The sequence below is a fragment of the Phodopus roborovskii genome, unplaced genomic scaffold, assembly GCF_943737965.1.
Source record: "Phodopus roborovskii unplaced genomic scaffold, PHOROB, whole genome shotgun sequence".
NCBI lineage: Eukaryota > Metazoa > Chordata > Mammalia > Rodentia > Cricetidae > Phodopus > Phodopus roborovskii.
The window spans coordinates 12,750,568-12,769,690 of NW_026126541.1; the positions used below are offsets into that span (position 1 = coordinate 12,750,568).

A 19,123-nucleotide genomic window follows, 5' to 3' on the forward strand; every position below is an offset into this window, starting at 1 on the left:
AACTGAAGGATGCTGCTGAAGAGGCGCCAAACGACCCCTAGAAGACTGGCAGAGTGGGAGGCCTCCCTTCCAAACATGACTGCCGGGCTGGGGGATGGAACCTTCTTAACATGTTTCTTCTCTCTCTCCTCAGGGACCGCTGGAGAACAAGGTCCTCGTGGCCTCCCTGGTGTCCCAGGTTCGGTGGGTCCCAGAGGTATGTCAGGAAGACCGACCCAAGCTTGCAGGGAAGGGCCACATTCAGAGGAGCCGGTCCTGGGTTCCCCAAGAGTGCTGGTTGGCACCCCAGATTCGTACACAATGGCCATAAGTGTTCTTCCACAAGGCAACTCTGGGTGTGAAGACTGGGCTACAATTCTGGCTTTATAGGAGGGCTTGGGACACATTTCTGTTTCTGTTCAGTGGCCACATTATGTGGTATCTAAGCAACTGAGTGGATTATACTGGAAACCAGAAACCACATGATTCCTGCCTTGACCAGGACCCAGATGCAGCAAGTGCTTGATGGCCGGCTGCAGCCTCTTCTCTCCACCTCTGACCTGGCCCTTAGGGAGTCTTAGGGAGAAGCAAAGGTCTCTGGGCCCTGGCAAGCTATGGCCTCCCCTCAAGGAAAGACGTGGCACCGGCGTCAGCACTGGTGCCACTGTCCTAGCAAGAGCCCACATGGCCCTTAGAATGAGTCCCCGTACTTCACCTGCCCTTCACACTAGGGGCAGTTGTCCCGGCCAGTCCTTGGCCTTCTGATTGTCCCTCCCCTGTCTCTCAGGTCCCAATGGCTCTCCTGGTCCGCAGGGACCCCCAGGTAAGTGTGCTGCTTCTTGTAAACAGGTCCTGCTTCTGTGGTAGAGAAAGTGATGTTAAAGGGGGAAACCAAACATTTTTAAAAGCCAAAGAGTTGGTTATAGAGAGACCCTACTGGACATACAAAATGAAAGCCCACAGTGTTACCCAGTGGCTGAGCTTGGGTGTCCTGATAGGTCCTGCCCAAATCACTTCTGGACTGTGTCAGGACTGAGCCCTCCCAGTAACTTCACCAATGGGAAGCTCCCACCCTGCCCCTGCCTTGTCCCATATGGGTCAAATAAGCCATCCGGCTACCCTGAGAGCTTGAGCTGCAGCCAGTGTCTCTCTGTGTCAGGGTGCTTTCCCGTATTCTCATGCCCAAGCCTGGTGACGAACGCGGGCCAGGGTGGGCCAGCAGGAGCATGGGGACATGAGGGGTCCATGGGAAGCAACCTGTGACTTCTGCATCTATGTGCACATACACAAGTATATATACACGTGTGTCCATCCCTTCCAAAGACGAGACACTCACCTGACCGTTCTTTTCCTCTGTGGGGCAGGCTCTATGGGTCCCCAAGGGCTCCGCGGTGAAGTGGGACTCCCTGGTGTCAAAGGTAAGCTGGTAGAGGGGTAGGGGGCAAAATGGAGACCTCTCATTCAAGAAGGAAGTCGGAGTTTGGGACTCAGAGAGGTCTGATGGACATGACCCACAAGCTGTGGAGTAGGAAGGGGAAGCCAGTATGGAGGGGAAGCCCTCGGCCCCTCTTGGCCACCCCCTACACGGCTTTCTACACCAGGCCATCTGTTTCTCTTTCAGGTGACAAGGGACTTGTGGGACCACCAGGACCCAAAGGTACACTGTCCCCACTGTATCTCCTCTGCTCCGAGCACCCAGACACAACCTGTGTACAGGACCCAAGAGCATATATGACCCTGGCTTCCGGGCCCTGGGCATGAGACGGAGTTGACAGTCCGTTCTTCTCCAGCTTCCCAGAAAGGGAAACTGAGGCACCAAGAGGGGAAACCAAATACCCATGTCACATAGGCATGGTTGAGTGCTCTCCACTGTGGTGGGGCATTCTGAGGTGTCTCTTCGTGGCCAGGACACCTGTGTGTGTCCCCAGCAGAGGCCGTGGGGGAATCAGTTTGTGCACGGACGGTGGGTGGTTCGCTCAGCAGCCTCCTGCTGCAGGTCCCTCGAAGGTTCCCTTGCTTGCAACTAATGGTTCCTCTCCCGTCCCGTGTTTGTCCTAGGTGACCAGGGTGAGAAAGGACCCAGAGGCCTCACAGGTCAGTCCCGCACAGCAATTTAACTCATTTGTGGCCTTTTAAGATCTAGCAGTCTCCAGAAGTGGGACAAATACAGAAAGATGAGACAATGCCTCCACCTCAACCCCTCAAAGAGCTTGCGATCTAAGAAAATCCCCGACAAAAATAAAATACATGGGGATGGGGGTTAAGCTTGGATCTAGATGCAAGCCATTTCCCTACAAAGCATGTCTGTTTGGTGCAGAGGTCAGAGCGGTCTTGGGTTTGGGGGGGGGGGAATCTGGCTGAAAAACTAAGAATCAATTCCCAAAGCAGCCTAAAGTGCACTGCTCGCCCTCTCAGTTGCCCCCCTCCCACCAGCCAACCGCAGGGTTAAAGGAAGCCCAAAGTAATGAGGCTTTGACCACAAAGCTGGCTTGCTGTTTCCAAGGAAACCAGACGGAGGCCTGTGCTTCTGGGCCAGTCTGAGCCTGCTGCCCATGGGGTAGAGGGAGAGGTGATTCTATGGTGCTGTGAAGGCAGAGGTCGCCTCTCTGGGCTCCTCTGGGAGGAGAGGGAACTGGCACATGCATTGTAGCAATGGTGGAAACGTGCATAGCTCCTTAGCCTCCAGCAGCAGGTCTTTTGTTCTTTGCAGGGGAGCCTGGCATTCGCGGTTTACCTGGAGCTGTGGGTGAACCTGGAGCCAAAGGCGCAATGGGTAGGTGTCCCACAGAGGCAGGTAACAGTTTTGAGCTGGATGTCCTTCAGGTGGCTCTCTAGCTAGAGTTTTCTGGGAATTTCTCACTGCTCTGGAGTAAGCATGGCCCTTCCTTCCTGGATACTTCCTGACTGGTAAGGATTGACAAGGGCTGACCGCCAGTCATCCACCTCTGTGATAGCTTCAGACACAGATCCAGGCCACCGCCCTCTGACTGGCCATTATTGAGGTGCCTGTGGCAGGACAGGGAAGCTCCAGGAAGTCTGGCTTCAGCCTTGAGTCCCATAGAAGCTCAAGCCCCCACAATGGGAATGTGACACTTACACTACCACACACTTAGCAAGGCTTACTAATGTAAGCTTACTGTATGCAGAACAAGGAAGCTACTAGGAAGCGGTATGCTCCATCCCCTCAAGCTACCACAACAAAGCTTGTGATTGGTGACAGGGACATGAGAGGCACAGAGAACTAAGATACAATCAGAGAAGAGATTGCTTACAGCATGGAGGACAGAGGAGGTGGCATTGCAGATGTTCCTAAAAACTTAGGAAGCATTTAATTACGGTCACTTCGGTCCCGGAGGGGCTCCACTTTAGAAGAGGTTGGAAATATGCTTAGAGCAGAGGTGACAAGCTCTCCTCATCCTAGGGTAAGGGGCCAGGGTGTCCTGGACCATTCCCAGCAGGGAAATACTGGCTCATGAGAAGGTGTGGAAGGAGCCTGTACCTGTCAGGGGTATTGCAATGACAAAACTTTCGAGGTTGACAGTCACTGTGAGAGCTGCATGAGCCTTCCACCTGGGAGACTGTGTGTGTGTGTGTGTGTGTGTGTGTGTGTGAGAGAGAGAGAGAGAGAGAGAGAGAGAGAGAGAGAGAGAGAGAGAGAGAATTACTCCCAAGAGTACCTGACAGGCCTTGCTTTTCTGCGTTACCAGGTCCCGCTGGCCCCGATGGACAGCAAGGCCCCAGAGGTTAGTCACTGTCCTGCGGTCTTCATTCTCAACAGCTGCCCTCAGCTGCCCCTCCCCCCTTCAGTTACTCCCACATGCATGCCTGGGTCCTCCATCCTAATGACAAAGGGGCATGCAGCGTGTGGTCACCCAGGAAACCCCGCTGGCTCAGGGGTGCTTTCCCAGGGAGAGAGAGAGACTCCCATCTCTCATGCTCTGCAGGTGAGCAAGGCCTGACAGGGATGCCTGGAACCCGAGGCCTACCAGGACCCTCTGGAGACCCAGGAAAGCCAGGTAATGGGCTAGGAAAAGGAAGCCACGGCCGTGTGTGTGTGTGTGTGTGTGTGTGTGTGTGTGTGTGTGTGTGTGTGTGTGTTCTGGGTTCCTGGCTCTCCTTATATTCCTGAAACATCTATGAACCCAAGTGGGCTTAAGACAGTGGTTCTCAACCTGTGGGCCTCGACCCCTTTGGAGACCAAACAACCCTTTCACAGGTGTTGCCCAAGACCATCCTGCATATCAGATATCTACATTACAATGCACACCAATAGCAAAATGACAGTTATGAAGTAGCAATGAAAATAATCTTATGGTTGGGGGGTCGCGGCAGCACCAGGAACTGTATTAAAGGGTGCCAGCATCAGGAAGGGTGAGAACCACTGGCTTGGGGTCATGTCACAGCAAAGCTCCCAGAATTGCTCTCTGCCCAGTGATGGGAAGGCTCTGAATTACACCACCAAGACGTACCCTCCTGTGGCCTCGGACCCCTCACGCCCTGCCCACCAGCTCCTGCAGCCAAGGTTGTGGCTCCTTAGGAACCGTCCTTAACTCTTCAACTCTTGGCCCTTCGTCTTCTTTTCTGCAGGTGTCACCGGACCCCAAGGACCTCAGGGTGAGTCATCCAGTCCCTCCCAGCTGCCATCTCCTCCCAGGCCAGATGCCTTGGCCAGTGCCTCTCTGGTCACATGAGGCCTGTCCTTCCCTCTTCCAGTGCCAGCGCAGCTGGCCCAGGCTCTGTCACAGAGTCTGAGGAGTACCATAAGAAGAAAGCCCACACAGAGCAATCTAGATGGCTCTGCTCTGTCCCCCTGTGGTGCAGGCATGCCCAGGAGAAGACCCAAGCCAGAGGATATTGCTGGCTAGGGATTCTCCTAGCCAGTAGACTCAGGTTCCCCTGTGGCATGGAGGGAGCATGTGCACCCCTACACCGCATGGCTCTCGGGGTTCCCTCCAGGATGCTGACTGTGCTAAAGCCCATCCTGTGAAACCTGCTTGGTTTCTATTATCATCGCCACACCCAGACCCTTATTGCTAAAGGCAACTGGACAAAGATTTATAGTGAAACCAGGGCCAGGCTGCTGCTCAGGACAAGGCAGGCCCCGCCGGAGACAGTGAGGGGGACAGTGGCCGCTTTGTAACCCAGGGGGATAGGAATCCCTCAGAGACTCTGTCTGCCTCAGCCCAAGCCTGCTATGTATGCCTCCACTGTCCAGACGCAGACAGGGCGCAGGGTGAGAGTCCCACTCCCATTCCAAGTGACTCAAGGAAGGCCTGAGCCCTGCTGCTTCTGTCAATGCTGTTACTATCAGAGGGAAGAGGGAGAGGGGGCTTTAGTCACCATGACTGACTTGTGTTTAATCACATCAGGACTTCCCGGTAGCCCTGGCCGACCGGGGACTAAAGGTATGTGATTTTCCCAATAAGGCTTGCTTTCTTCCTCTCTTTCTTTCTTTCTTTCTTTCTTTCTTTCTTTCTTTCTTTCTTCCTTCCTTCCTTCCTTCCTTCCTTCTTTCCTTCCTTCCTTCCTTTCTACCAACCATTTTTTGCAGCTGGAAGAGGTTGGAAGGCAGGAGATCTGCTCTGACCAGAGCCTGGACCAACAGTGGCATCTAGTGGCTCCAAGGGATGGCTGGGAGGTGGGAGCTCTGAGATTTATAGAGCAATCCCAGCTCTGAGTCCTCAGGCCTGCCTGCTCGTCCACCCAGCCATTCTCAGACTAAGATTCACTTTCATGTGCCCAAGGAAAGGAAGCTGCTGGTCCCCAAGTTTTCCAAGCCCCTGTTTGCCTCTAAAATACTCCTGTCACCTAGGCTCCATCCCCAGTGACTTGATGCTTTCTGAGACCAAAGCCACCCTTGGCCTTTTCCTCCACGCTGTCCCAGATGTAACTGAGAACATCAGATATGAAGACAGCTCTCTACACAGGAAGGAAGGAGTGGTTCAACCCCACTATGGGACAAAGTCAAAGGACTAAAAGGGGTCTGGCTAGTGCAATGTAGTGCCACCCAGCACATAGCGACACTCTGGTTCAGTCCTGCCCATCAGACCCCAGCCCCGAGCAATGCCAGGAACGGCGGGTCCTCTGACCCTGTGTCCCCATGCTCCTGAACCTTGACACTCTGGCCACCACAAGCACTCACAGTCACTCTTAGTGGGATCCTAGAAAAATGTTTTCAAAAAACTATTATTTCCAATGAGCAGTTGAGTCAAAAAAGATCTTTGAGGATAAATGAATGCAACCCTAAAATATGTCAGCTGAGTTCATATTTCCCAGGCCAACAAATCTCTGGTGGCTTCAGTGAGGCGCCATAGGCTTAGGGATAGTACCGCAGACTTTTCCTCCGTAACTTCCTGTCTAAGGGGGCTTCAGATCCTCCTTGAATGAGATGCACTACAGTCAGGTTATCAGTGTTCTCAGAACAAACTCAAGTACTTTCTCCTGCTGTGGCCTTGATGTCCCTGCTGGAGGGAATGTGAGCAAAGCCCTGAGAGGAAACCGAAGTCACCCATTTTCACTGTGGGGCTTGACTTCATTGCTCACTGACTTCCAGAGTCCCTGGAGGGAATCTGGTCACTGAGCTTCAGTTTTTAGTTCTTTGAGTAAAGCCCCAGGCCACAAGTATGCTGGACAGGCTCTCTAACACTGAGCCTGGCTCCCGGCCCCAGGACACCAGGATGCCCTATCTTCTTTAGCCTCTCCAAGGCCATCCATGCATGGCTTGACAGTCAAGAGATGCATGAATCGTGGCTATGTTTGGGGACATGCAGTGGGGACATACAGATCCTGCGTGCTCATCCTGGAAGTCCTTCACCCACCCTTGTGTTTTTTTTGTTTTTTTCTGCTTTGCTTTGCTTTGTTTTGTTTTTCCACTTAAGACCAATGGCATGAAAGCTGTGTGTGACCTTGTGTGTAACTCAGGGTCACCCAGGTTTGCCAATTGCCAAAACCCTTTTCATGCTGCTCAGTCAGTCCTGTCACCCAGGGAGTTAGAATTCACACCTGAGGTCATGGCTTCTATTTACTCTTTGACCTTCAAGTTTCCCACCTGTGGCCATTACGGGAAGAAAAGATGTGGGGGGGGGGGGATGAGTCTCATGCTAGCCCCGTTCTGGCCTCGTGGAAGGGCAAACTCTTCCACAGCCTCCCAGGAAAACCGCTTCTCTGAGAGAAGACTGATGCTCTGGGCCCTGGGTCTAAGTTGAGAGAAAAATACCCAGCATACCCTAGGCTCCATTAAAATCCCATCAGCCCGAGGGCAAGGGGACCACAGGTGGCCCTCGAATGCAATCAGAAACTTTGAGAATGACTATCAAGCTACTGATTAATCCTCTTGCTCACTCTTCTTGTCCTTCCCAGGTGAACCTGGGGCTCCAGGCAGACTCATGACTGCAGGTAGGCAGTCCCTCCCCAAGTTCTGTTTGTCCACTGTGGGCCATCTGGCCCAGCTCGGCCTCCAGCAGGTGGAAGGCGCTTAGGGCAGGGCAAAGGCGGGCTGTGGGGGCAGCACAGGGAAAGAACATTACAGGGGTGAGAAGCAGAGGCCAGGCGGCCTGACCTGCAGCCTCCCGGGGTGCTGGTACCTCTGAAGGGGATAAGTGGGACTCACAGTCTATACCCCTGCTGTTTCCAGAGGGATCATCAACCATCACTGTCCCTGGACCTCCCGGACCTCCCGGTGCCATGGGACCCCCAGGACCTCCAGGGACCCCAGGTCAGTCGGTCTCCTTGCTCTACACCCAATCAGCAGCAGGGTTATGGATGCAAAAGATTCTAGGCACATTTGTTCAAATCCTGACACCAAGGGCAGGAACTGTGGAAAGAGAAAGGAGGGCTCCAAAAAGCCCATGCTCTCAACAGGGGACCCCGATGCATCGATGCATCGGCAGTTGAGAAGCTGAGACCAGAGTGGGTAAACGGCTTACCTCAGGTCACACAGGCACAACACAGGGGGAGGGTTTCTGCCCCCGGAGTGTGGGCCGGTTAGAAGGAAGGCTCTTGGACTCTGTTTCTTGGAAAACAATGTAATGGGTTTCCAGGAAAACACAATTGCCAGTGCTGTGTGAAGAGAAAGCACCCTCAAATCCCCCAGCGGGATGAGGCGGCTGCTAAGTGAGGAGATCCACCAGCAGGGGCCGTGTGAGCGCTGTGGTTACAACCACGCTCTTATGAAATGGGTTTTTAAAAAACTGCTGAAATGAAACAAAACAAAGCGCTTAGAAGTTAAGCAGTTGTGATTTGTTTCCTGGCTTTCCAAAATGCTTGCTCTCTCGTTACGTGTTTTAATTATCTAAAATATATATATTCAAATTGGTACATGATTTGTACCTAGTGCAAGTGTGTTCCAGTCCTATGCAAGTGTGCTCCAGTGAGTGGGGACATTTGAGAGACACAGAGGTCCCCAAACAGTAAAGAAAGGGACAGCCCTGCTCACCTTGGGGTCCCCTTCCTGCCAGAGAGTTTTAAGGGGCTGACCTCAAGTTGCTAATTACTCCTGACTTAGCCAGCTAGTCCACACTCTGAGAGAATGCCTGTGGATTGATCTCCAGGCACCTGCCCTTTTCCTCCGCTTTCCCTGTGGGGTGTGTGTGTGTGTGTGTGTGTGTCTGTGTGTGCCTGTCTGTGTGTGTGCACGCATGTGTGTGCACGCATGCGTGTGTGTGTGCGCGCGTGTGTACATGTGTGTGCATACGTGTGTATGTGTGTTTTAACCTTTTCTATATTCATAACTGTTTCCAGGTCCTGCTGGTCCTGCTGGTCTCCCAGGACAACAAGGTATGTCACACCTTGTAAAATCGCAGGCTATGGGCTGGGGCAGAGGGACATTCTTCCCTGGTGGGGTTTAAGTCCCTGAGTTTTAAATAACGGGGGATATGTGTGCTTTAGAAGAAATAGCAGGGCCTTCCGGGCTCTTCACCATGGGCCTCACAAGGCCTCCACCATGTGGAAGCCACCTCCTCTCGCCCCTTCCCATATTTCGAAGAGGGCCAGGCTCCTCAGGACAAGAGGACTTAGTCTCTGTGGTATTCTAGTCAAGGCTGAACAGACTGTTCTCATAGCCTTGGGCTTCAGATGACCACCCAGATAGTAACATTACTGTCCAGTGATTTCTCCAAGTATTAGAAGAGCTTTGGGGAAAGTTCTGGGGAAACTGGTCCAAGTCACCACGGGTTTTGGCCACAGGTGCAAAGAGCAGCCAGCCATCAATGGCCTGGCCTGCTTTCCACTTGCCACTCTTTCTTCCTTTGGCTCAGCAGGAATATAGCCTCTCTTTTCTCGGCCCTGCCCTTCCTTAACTGGGCCACAGCCTCCCTCAGCTAGGCCCCACTCTGCATCTGGCCCCACCTCAGAGGGGTCCTCTGCTGCAGGCAGTGTGCACCCTAACTCTCTGTGCCCCCCACAGGCCCGCGAGGGGAGCCAGGACTTGCTGGCGATTCATTCATAAACAGCGGCAGCTCCATCTCCGAGGTCCTGTCTGCCCGTGAGTGCAAGCGTTGGCCAGGGCAGGTGTCACTGGGGAGGGAACAGAGGGGTGACAGCAGCCTTGTCAGGGCCCGGGCAGCTGCATTGTGAGTCATTGTCTCATGTGAGCGCAAAGTCTCATGTCAGAAGGATCGCGTTCCCTGCTCTGCACTGGAAGCTACCAGGAGTGGCAGGGGCTGCCTGGCATGAGAGGTACAGTCACAAGAAGGGGACAGCTGACAGGCTCTGGGCTTCCGGCAGGACCTGGGTCAGATGAGACCTCGGGACTGAGTGTGGCGGGCAGGAGTCGTGCAAACCTGACTCAGAGAACAATGTCTTGGGCTCTCAGTCACAAGAGGTCTGACATTTGTGGCCTCCTGTCCACAAAGCTCTTTCAAGAGCCCAAGGGGGACCGCAGCTGGGCCTCCCGCCTGAACACTTGTGTCATCGAACACTAGAGGTGGCAGCCAACCCCAGTGGTGTGGGGGTGGGGCTCAGCATTTGGCGGCATCTTGCTGAATCTGAGTCATCTTATCATCCCTATGGTGCAGCTCAGTGGCCCTGAGTTACAGTGAAGGAAGCGGAGCCTGGGAGAGGGTGGAAAGTTGCCTAAAGTTGCCAGCTCGCTGAGTGCAAGTGTGGATTGAGTTCTGGCTGGCTGACACAGAACTCCACTCCCCCACACGCCGCCAGTTTGCTGCCCACCCTGCTTCTGAATGGGGGCTTCTCAGCAGACGGGATCTCAGGGGGTGTTGTGCAATCAGGGTCTGGATTACAGAGCCAAGACCAACCATCCTGGTGAGAGATCAGGAGCCCTGTGGGGAAGAGCCTGGCCATAGCCTTCTGTTTCTATTTGCTTCCTTCTACAGAAGGAGTCGACTTGCGGGGTCCCCCGGGCCCACCTGGCCCACGAGGGCCACCAGGTGAGATCTCATTGATCTTTGGGAGGTGGGGAGTCTCGAGGGCTGGAGGCCATGAGGCACTTCATGAGGAAGCTCAGGTCCTACCATCAGGAATCAACCACCAGCCCCCTGACTAGCACTTTCTCTGTCTTCTGCAGGGCCTTCTATCCCAGGCCCACCAGGACCCAGAGGCCCTCCAGGTGAGAGCTGAACTCCTTGCTGGGAGGGGACAAGGACAGGGGAAGCAGGAGATAAGGAGACCTGGAGACCCTGGACCGGAGACCATGTCCTTCTGGGCTGGCCCTCGGGAAGAGTGTCCCTGCCTCCTCCTCCTCCAGGCAGAGAGCGCTTGGCTCATCTGCTGGCACTACTGAGTCCTGGGCTTCTTTTCCCTAGGGGAAGGCGAGCCAGGCCCTCCCGGACCACCAGGATCTTTCCTGAGGGACTCAGGTAAGTTTGGGGCATCTAGTCACACCTCCTCCCTCAGACCTAGTCTGACTGTGGTCTCAGCGGTGCAATCTTCCTGACTGGCTCCCAGACCCCCCATTCTGGCTTTGGAGGGAAGAATGAATACAGAATCCCCATTATTTGCTTCAAGAGGGAGAATATGCAGTGTCAAGCCAGCTACACTGGGATCCTGGCTTGAAGGAAGAGCCAGTTCTGCTCTTGGGAGACTCTGGGGTGATCAGGAGGCCTGGTTCCTAGACTCGGGAAGCAGGGGTCAGATAAAGTAGTGATGGGAGATGTCATTCTGACAAAGTAGGAAAGGGGCAGGAATACAAAGAAGTGGAACAATATAAAAAAAAAAAAAGTACAGAAATAACCTAAGAGTGAGCTCTAGGCCAGAGCATGTCCCTGCAGAAGATCCGAGTCAGTTTTTCACTCATTTATACACCAACTTTTTGACCATGTAAGCATCCTAACACACATCCTTACAAACCCACACATTCGGCAGGTGTTGACTGAGCGGCTACACTGTGCCCAGCACTGTGTGAGCCGATGCTTCCTCGGAAGCACTTCATCCGCATTCCAAATATTCCTTTCCTCACAGAAACCTTCTTCTCTGGCCCTCCGGGTCCACCTGGCCCCCCAGGCCCCAAGGGAGACCAAGGTAAGAGCAGTGTCTCGGGGATCCCAGAAGTCAGCGTCTTCTGTTTATCAGTCTGGTGACCAAAGCATTTGAATGAGGCAAGGGCACTTTTGCCATGTCTCAAGAGATGCTCAGCAGCCTTCAGCACGGGATGGGAGCAGGGGAGTGGCAGGGCACTCAGAAACTCTGCCAGCAATCTCCACCTGACTGACTTTGTGGAAGGAGATGCCCCAGCTTGTCTACTTCAATGCCACTGTTCCCATCCCCTCTCACCATGGGCCGATGGAAAACACAGTATCTGGCAGTAGGTGTCCTTTTGCAAGGCCCTCCAGGCCCCAGAGGACATCAGGGTACATCAAACACAACCAGGGTAGGGATGAGGTGGCAAGAACTGACCCCTGAGAACTCTGAGCTTATTCAAAATGCATTTGGTCCACACAAGTAGATCAGAGAGTCGCTGTGAACAGCTAAGTATGTACCAGCCTGAGTGCAGTGCAGTGCAGGTGTGTGTGTGTGTGTGTGTGTGTGTGTGTGTCAGAGAGAGGAAGGAGAGAAGAGAGAGGGAGAGAGGGAGAAGAGAGAGAAACTGCTCAGAGAGGGATGCAGGCCCAGCAATTATGGGTTTTAGGGAGCCTCCGCAAAGGGAGACATGGTATCTTTGCAAGCAAGACTGTAGTAGACATGGAATGACTGCTGAGCCACCCACTAAGGGTGCTGAACTTAACTGGGAGCTGCCTGGAGAAGGTGGCACAAACGGGGCTCCCTGGTTTGGATTGCAGGTGATCCTGGCATCCCTGGTGGTTACTCTCATGGTAAGAAGTGAAAGAGAATAAAGTTCTTCATCCTCCAAGTGAGGCTGAGGGTCCCAATGAGGGTGGTGACCCCTCCATGCATCTCCTCCTCTCTGGTTTCCATGGTAACTTGATGGTTCCTCAGACATCCCACATGAGCTACCATTAAGGAGACCACAGGCTTGTGGGGATGGAAGGAAAGGTGCATGCACATCCGCAGTTAGCTGGGGACCGAGGATGAGGATGGAGCATCCTCAAGCTACAGGTGGCCTGAGAAGGGAGGCAGTGAGCCGGGAGAGAAGGAAAGAAAGAGGCAGGCAGCCTGGCCTGGGCCGGCACCCAGCTCTGTGCCCTTGCAGGTGTGGCCTTCTGTTTGCCGCTCTCCTATTTCCTGTACAGAGAAAGCCTTAGACCAGGCGGGGACACAATGCCTGGGATCGACCTAGACAGGACACTCTCTTCCCCGCAGGGGAATCATCCAGCACTACATACAGGCAGGGCCCACCTGGCCCTCCAGGACCCCCTGGGCCTCCAGGCCCCTTCAGCAGTTCTGGCCAGGATATCCAGCATTACATCGCAGAGTACCTGCAGAGTAAGTGCCCAGTCACACACCTTGGGAAGGAGATGGAGGGAAGAGAAGGGTGTTGGGATCGCCATCTGTGTGGCAGGCCCACGTCTTCTATCCATGAAGCCTGGCCTGCAGGTCAGAGAGCTGGCTAACATACCCCTGCATGCACATGCATCATCTTTATCCAACCTGGAGATCTGCATGTTCCTACTACACACATGCACAAAAATGAATACACATATGCACACACACACACACACACACACACACACACACACACACGCGCGCGCGCGCATGCACACACACTTCAAACGTCTTCATGCCCTTCCCATCCTTGTGTGGGGGTGATATATCACATGGATGGCTGACTAGAGCCTTGTCAACCCATACTTTAATGGACAGCACAGGCTTTAGCCTCAGTTTCTCTATCAGTAGCAAAGCAGTCCAGGCTCCCTGCGGGCCATGGTTCAGGCCCCGTGTGGATCAGGACAGGTTTTTCTCCTCCCCATGACCACAAGGAGGTTGGATGCTCTTGGCTGTATGCTTGACTACCTTATTCCTTTGTTGGCAGGTGACAGCATCAGGACCTATCTCTCTGGAGTTCAGGGTCCCCCAGGCCCACCAGGCCCTCCAGGGCCTGTCATCACCATCACAGGAGAGACTTTTGACTACTCCCAGCTGGCAAGCCAGGTGGTCGGCTACTTGAGGAGTAAGTCTGTCACCCTTCTGTGCTCTTATACCTTCCTCCTAAAGTCCCCGTGTTCCTTGAACATCTCTTAATTCACTGGAAGCTGTGCCCTTCCCCTGACTATACATCCCTTGATTCTTCATTCATCACAGTTGGGCCACAGGGGCCCAGCTTAGCAGTTACTGGATCCCTGGGAACAGAGGCATGACAGGACCAGCATGCTCTCAAATACTGGCCCATCTCTGCTCACAAAAAGGGACCTTTGCTTGGCAGTATCTAAGTAGGAGTCAGGCTAAAGCATATTCTATAACATGGCACTCCCTATGAAAAGCCAACATCTGGGCTGGAGATGGCTCAGAGGTTAAGAGTACTGGTTGCTCTTCCAGAGGTCCTGAGTTCAGGCAGAACGTACATCCATCCATCCATCCATCTTTCTTTCTATCTATCTAATCTTAAAAACAAAACAAAGCAAACAAAAAAAAAAAAAAAAAAAAAAAAAAGAAAGAAAGAAAGAAAAAAGAAGGAAAAGGAAAAGAAAAGAAAGAAAGAAAGAAAAAAAAAAGCCACCATCTAGTTCTGGCCTCCTGACTAGCCTGAAATGCTCTACCTGTTCATTCTGCCCAAAGACAAGGACTAGATGGCCTGACCTTTCAGAGTTGGGACATAGAGGGTCTGCTCTGAGACCGGAGCTAACCTGAGGTCTTCTTCCCACAGCATCAGGCTACGGTGTCAGCTTGTCCTCTGCCTCCTCAGAAGATATCCTGGCCATGCTGAGACGTGAGTCACCTACTGTGGGCTAGATCACCTACTGTGGGCTAGATCACCTACTGTGGGCTAGAGCACCTACTGTGGGCTAGAGCACCTACTGTGGGCTAGAGTACCTACTGTGGGCTAGAGCACCTACTGTGGGCTAGAGCACCTACTGTGGGCTAGAGCACCTACTGTGGGCTAGAGCAGGGCCTCTTTGCTCTCTTCTGACCTCGTTTGGTGGGCACACTGGTCCCAGGCTGGGACAAGGAACCACTCACTCACTCGCTGCTCCACCCTGTGAGCTGAGTCACAAATATATCAAAATGGGACAGTCAATCTCCCATTTTCCTGTACTGCAGGCACCTGGAAGCAGGCTGATTTCCCCTAACCTGTGTGTGCGTGGCCCAAGAACCAAGAACTCCCAGCTGTTACTGGGAGCCAGGCTGGGCAGGGGGACCTGACTGGGCTTCTGGGTTGATCCATAAAGCTTACCCTCTCCTTTCCAGGGAATGATGTGTGGCAGTTCCTACGTCAGCACCTGGTGGGTCCCCCAGGGCCACCAGGGCCACCAGGAGTTGGTGGAGATGGGTCCCTCCTGTCCTTGGACTATGGAGAGCTGAGCAGACACATTCTCAACTATATGTCAAGTGAGCGGTCAGAAGGGCATGGAATGAGGCCCAGGGCATCCAATGTCACTGAGATGGCTCCACTGGCAACCTCCAGCCTCACACCCCCACCCCCAGCTGCACTGAGCTGTGGGGCCAGCAGTCTCAGGAGCTGCTCTAAGAGAGAGCAAGCTCCAGGGCAAGTCTGAGACGTGCTTACATTCCACATCCAGCAGCTGTGACCTGTGCTCCTCTCTGTGCCCTCCTCACTGGGTGTCACCACCCAGACAACATCTGCATCTCACTCCCCTCCACCTTCTCTCCTACCACGCTGCCCTCCCTCCCTCAGACCCACTTCCATCTAAATCACTATCTGCCCTCCTTCCTGACAGGCTGTGTGTGTCTGTCCTCCCCTGTCCCGTGTGAGTTCCCAACAACTTGGTACTTTGTTCCTCAGGTTCTGGAATCAGCTTTGGGCATCCTGGCCCACCAGGGCCCCCTGGCCTGCCAGGAACATCCTATGAGGAGCTCCTCACCATGCTCCGTGGTAAGGCCACGCAGGGACATCCATCAAAAGGTTTGGGATGGGAACTGAACCCTCGGTTCAGGCTGTGACTGACTCCTTACTGCCCACTGATGTCCCAGGGTCTGACTATAGGGACATCATTGGACCTCCAGGACCACCTGGGCCACCTGGGATGCCAGGCAGCGCGTGGTCCAGCATCAGTGCGGAGGACCTCTCATCTTACTTGCACAGTAGGACACTAGGGAGGAGGGAGAGGAGGGAAAAGGGCAGCAGCCTGACCTTGAGAGCATCCCTCATCTTCACTAGGGCCACCACGGGGAACTAAATCACTGTCCCATTCCCCAATAGAGCATGCACAGGGATGGGATGGGACTGGGCCCCTGAAGAGGGCCACACAGCTGTGAGGGACCATGAGCCATGGCAGATCTCATGAGCCCTGTGAGAAGTCTTGTAGTAAGGGTTCTAATGCCTGCTGGTGAAGGTCTAAGAGAACAGGATGTGGGTTGAGGGCAGGAAGCACCCTTAAAAGCAGCCATTCCCAGATGACAGAAAGGGGCCACCTAGACCTCCTTTCTCCTGCATACAAGAGGCCCAGTAGATATCCCCCATCTTCCTCTACCCCAACCTCCACCTCCCCATCCCCTTCACTCCACCCATGGAGGGCTCACAGTGGGCCACGGGGACACTGAGAGTCTAGCCTTCTCTGCTGAGGACGCTGACCTTCCTCTTCCCTTCTCCTGCCACACAGCTGCTGGCCTGTCCTCCATCCCAGGCCCTCCAGGACCTCCTGGACCCCCAGGGCCTCGAGGGCCCCCGGGTGTCTCAACAGCTCTGGCCACCTACGCAGCCGAAAACAGTGACAACTTCCGCAGCGAGCTGATTAGCTACCTGACAAGTAGGTGCCTTGACATTGGTGTGCCCTCCCTCTCTAGACCGCCATGCCGCCTGTAAGTGGCGCAGTCAGCATTGGACTATCAGCAGCCCTTCCATACATGGACAAGGGCCTCAGTTTCTTCCCAAGTCTTTTGTCCACCACCATCTGGGCTAATGCATCTTCCTACCCCACAGGTCCTGATGTCCGCAGCTTCATCGTTGGCCCTCCAGGCCCCCCGGGGCCTCAGGGACCACCCGGAGACAGTCACTTAAGGGAGAGCTACGACTGGGGTAGCAGCTCCTCAGCCAGACGGGGCACTTCCTACAGTGCTCCCATGGACTTGGGGGCAGCCAGGGGAGGCTCCCTGGGCGAAGGTGGAACCTTTGGAACAGGAGATGGGGGCCCCTATGGCACTGACATCGGCCCAGGAGGGGGTTATGGGGCAGCTGCCGGCGGCACATATGGTACCAATGGTGACTCATTGCGGGCTGGCTTCACGGGAGACCTGGACTACAACAAGCTGGCAGTGAGGGTGTCCGAGAGCATGCAGCGTAAGTTGGAACCCTGGAACCTCAGAGAGGGAGGCGCATGTGTGGCCTCAGCATACAGGCCTCGCAGACTGGGCCCTTGTTTTTAATGTATGTGACGATAGCAACTCTGGAATCAGTTGAGCAGGGAAGACAGGCGACCTAAGTCTCCGCCATCTCAGTGCACCCGGTACTGCCACCTGAGCTGTGGGAGCAGGGCACACCGGAGGCCTTGGTACTCTGCTCAGGGCAAGTCCGACAGCGACACCAGCACAGAACTTGGTCCAGGTTGTTAACCAAGAAGTCCTTTCTCCCTCTAGTTATCAGCACAGTCCTTCAGTCCAAACGCCCTGGAGGAATGTCACCACAGGCCAGGCCAGGAGAAGGAAGGCTTCAGGGCTTTTTCCTCAGGGCAGCTTCATCTAATCTGGCTGCTTCAGAGTGAGGCAGTCTGAGGACACTGCCTTCCGCTGCAGCCGACCGCTGCGAGGCGTCTGCTCCCTATACCTGTACCCTGGTGTTCTGCAGGTCAAGGCCTACTACAAGGGATGGCCTACACTGTCCAGGGCCCACCCGGCCCGCCTGGAGCCCAGGGCCCTCCTGGCATCAGCAAGGTCTTCTCTGCCTACAGTAATGTGACACAGGACCTCATGGACTTCTTCCGGAGTAAGCACACTGCCTGGCTTCCCCAGAGCACTAACCTGCAGCTTAGTCTCACGAGGCCTGACACACAAACACCAACAACCCTCCTCCTTGCCATATCTGAGATGCCAAAATCAGTGAAAGCCAGCTCCATTTCCTTGTGCAAGTCCAGATTCCAGCACTATCTATGTGGCTTTGAACAAACAGCTTGACCTCCCAAGCCCCTGGCAGTGTCTAAAGCCAGACTCTTTCCTTCCTTGCAGCGCATGGAGCTATCCCAGGCCCGCCTGGGCAAAAGGGCGAGGTGGGCACCCCAGGCCCCAGAGGTAAGTGGTAGCTCCCTTGCTGGTGCCACACTGTGCCACACCTTCAGTCCTGCATTCACGCACTCACGTCATACCCTCTCTGTGCTTCTAGGTGACAGGGGCCTTACTGGGCAACGAGGTCCTCCGGGGCCACCCGGGCCACCCGGCCCTCGAGGGCAGAAAGGAGAAAAAGGAGACAAGGGTAAGTAGCCATGTTGTGGCTTCCGAGGTTCTGGGCTCAGTAGAGAAAAGTTACTTTGCTTCCGGGCTAGCCTGAGAAATTCAAACACGAACACAGAAAAGGGCATTTAGCATATCTGGGAAGGAAGAAGACCAGAGCTGCTGCAGAGTGAAAAAGAACCTGGTAACAAACAGGGTAAATAACTCGAAAAAAAGGTTTACATAGGATTACCCTTTCAAGCCACTTTTAGCAATCAATGTTGGTATCACTTGTCTTACGAAGGCCACAGGCCACACACAGATTTAAGCCCTATTCATCTTTGGATTTTCAGGCGACCAAGTCTACACTGGGAGAAGGAAGAGAAGTATTGCCATCAAGCCATAAGCTGCACTCGGCAGAGACACCAAGTTCTCAGACCAAGTTCTTGCAACGTGTTTGGGTACTTATGTCCAAGTGTCCCCAGTGGGTGGAACTGGTCCACATCTTGCTGAGACCAAGTCGCCTAGCAACCCTTGTTTCAGTCTGAACAAAATGTATACATACAGGAAATTCAAAGACACACAATGAAAAACAGCTGCCTCGACTGGGTGGGCCTTTGGGTTAGCTGCAAAATTTAATATCACACTTAACCTCTCAGTTAACTCTCAGATCTGAGTTCCCTGGCTTCTGCAGCACCTAGCTCAGGCCTGAACCTCAGTTACATAAATGTTGGCTGGGGAGTCTTGGCGCTTTGCCTCCAGACAATGGGGAAGGGGAATGGGGACCTTCGTAGGGTGATACCTGATGGCGCTTTCTGGTTACTGTTACCAAGACTTGCTTTCAGGCCCTTCCCTGTTCACTCTGCACTCTCCAGTCTCAGGGAAGAAGGCGCCTGACAAGTCCACTCTCTCAAAGGCAGTGGTATTTCAAACAGCTATCACAGTGGAGACGGCCACTGCCCATCACCACACCGGCTTCCAAGCCTGACTGGTCGTAGCCATGGCCTGTGTCCTTGTGCACACCAGAAGTAACAATTATGACACCACACTAGGCCACATCGGACAGTACAAGAGGGGCAGTGAGCAAGGAAGAGGGAATCCCTGACACTAGGGAAACATGGCTTCCACACCCCTTGTCTACAAACAGGAAGTCACATGGGAACCTGGGTGCAGCTGGTTTTTAAGCACTTTTCACTGTCCAAAAACATTTGTATGTAATCTGTAAGATGAAAATTCATTTCAATTGTAAAATTTT

The 19,123-nt window shown here is 53.9% G+C and overlaps 1 protein-coding gene across 1 annotated transcript in view; it reads left to right on the plus strand.

Annotated features, from left to right (window-relative positions):
• Col17a1 (collagen type XVII alpha 1 chain) overlaps positions 1-18,309 on the plus strand; it is a 38,150-nt gene extending 19,841 nt beyond the window's left edge. The window contains exons 23-53 of the mRNA XM_051200095.1: positions 134-196; positions 767-802; positions 1,344-1,397; positions 1,601-1,636; positions 2,038-2,073; positions 2,690-2,752; positions 3,687-3,722; positions 3,924-3,995; positions 4,567-4,593; positions 5,349-5,384; positions 7,339-7,374; positions 7,613-7,693; positions 8,719-8,754; positions 9,383-9,460; positions 10,311-10,364; positions 10,502-10,543; positions 10,740-10,793; positions 11,395-11,454; positions 12,213-12,245; positions 12,694-12,816; positions 13,364-13,501; positions 14,195-14,257; positions 14,737-14,877; positions 15,293-15,382; positions 15,481-15,591; positions 16,110-16,256; positions 16,430-16,786; positions 17,291-17,428; positions 17,668-17,730; positions 17,822-17,911; positions 18,222-18,309. Coding sequence (XP_051056052.1) covers positions 134-196; positions 767-802; positions 1,344-1,397; positions 1,601-1,636; positions 2,038-2,073; positions 2,690-2,752; positions 3,687-3,722; positions 3,924-3,995; positions 4,567-4,593; positions 5,349-5,384; positions 7,339-7,374; positions 7,613-7,693; positions 8,719-8,754; positions 9,383-9,460; positions 10,311-10,364; positions 10,502-10,543; positions 10,740-10,793; positions 11,395-11,454; positions 12,213-12,245; positions 12,694-12,816; positions 13,364-13,501; positions 14,195-14,257; positions 14,737-14,877; positions 15,293-15,382; positions 15,481-15,591; positions 16,110-16,256; positions 16,430-16,786; positions 17,291-17,428; positions 17,668-17,730; positions 17,822-17,911; positions 18,222-18,274 — 2,447 coding nt within the window. The 3' untranslated portion in view covers positions 18,275-18,309. The remainder of the gene's footprint in view (positions 1-133; positions 197-766; positions 803-1,343; positions 1,398-1,600; positions 1,637-2,037; positions 2,074-2,689; positions 2,753-3,686; positions 3,723-3,923; positions 3,996-4,566; positions 4,594-5,348; positions 5,385-7,338; positions 7,375-7,612; positions 7,694-8,718; positions 8,755-9,382; positions 9,461-10,310; positions 10,365-10,501; positions 10,544-10,739; positions 10,794-11,394; positions 11,455-12,212; positions 12,246-12,693; positions 12,817-13,363; positions 13,502-14,194; positions 14,258-14,736; positions 14,878-15,292; positions 15,383-15,480; positions 15,592-16,109; positions 16,257-16,429; positions 16,787-17,290; positions 17,429-17,667; positions 17,731-17,821; positions 17,912-18,221) is intronic.
• The last annotated feature ends 814 nt before the right edge of the window (positions 18,310-19,123 follow it).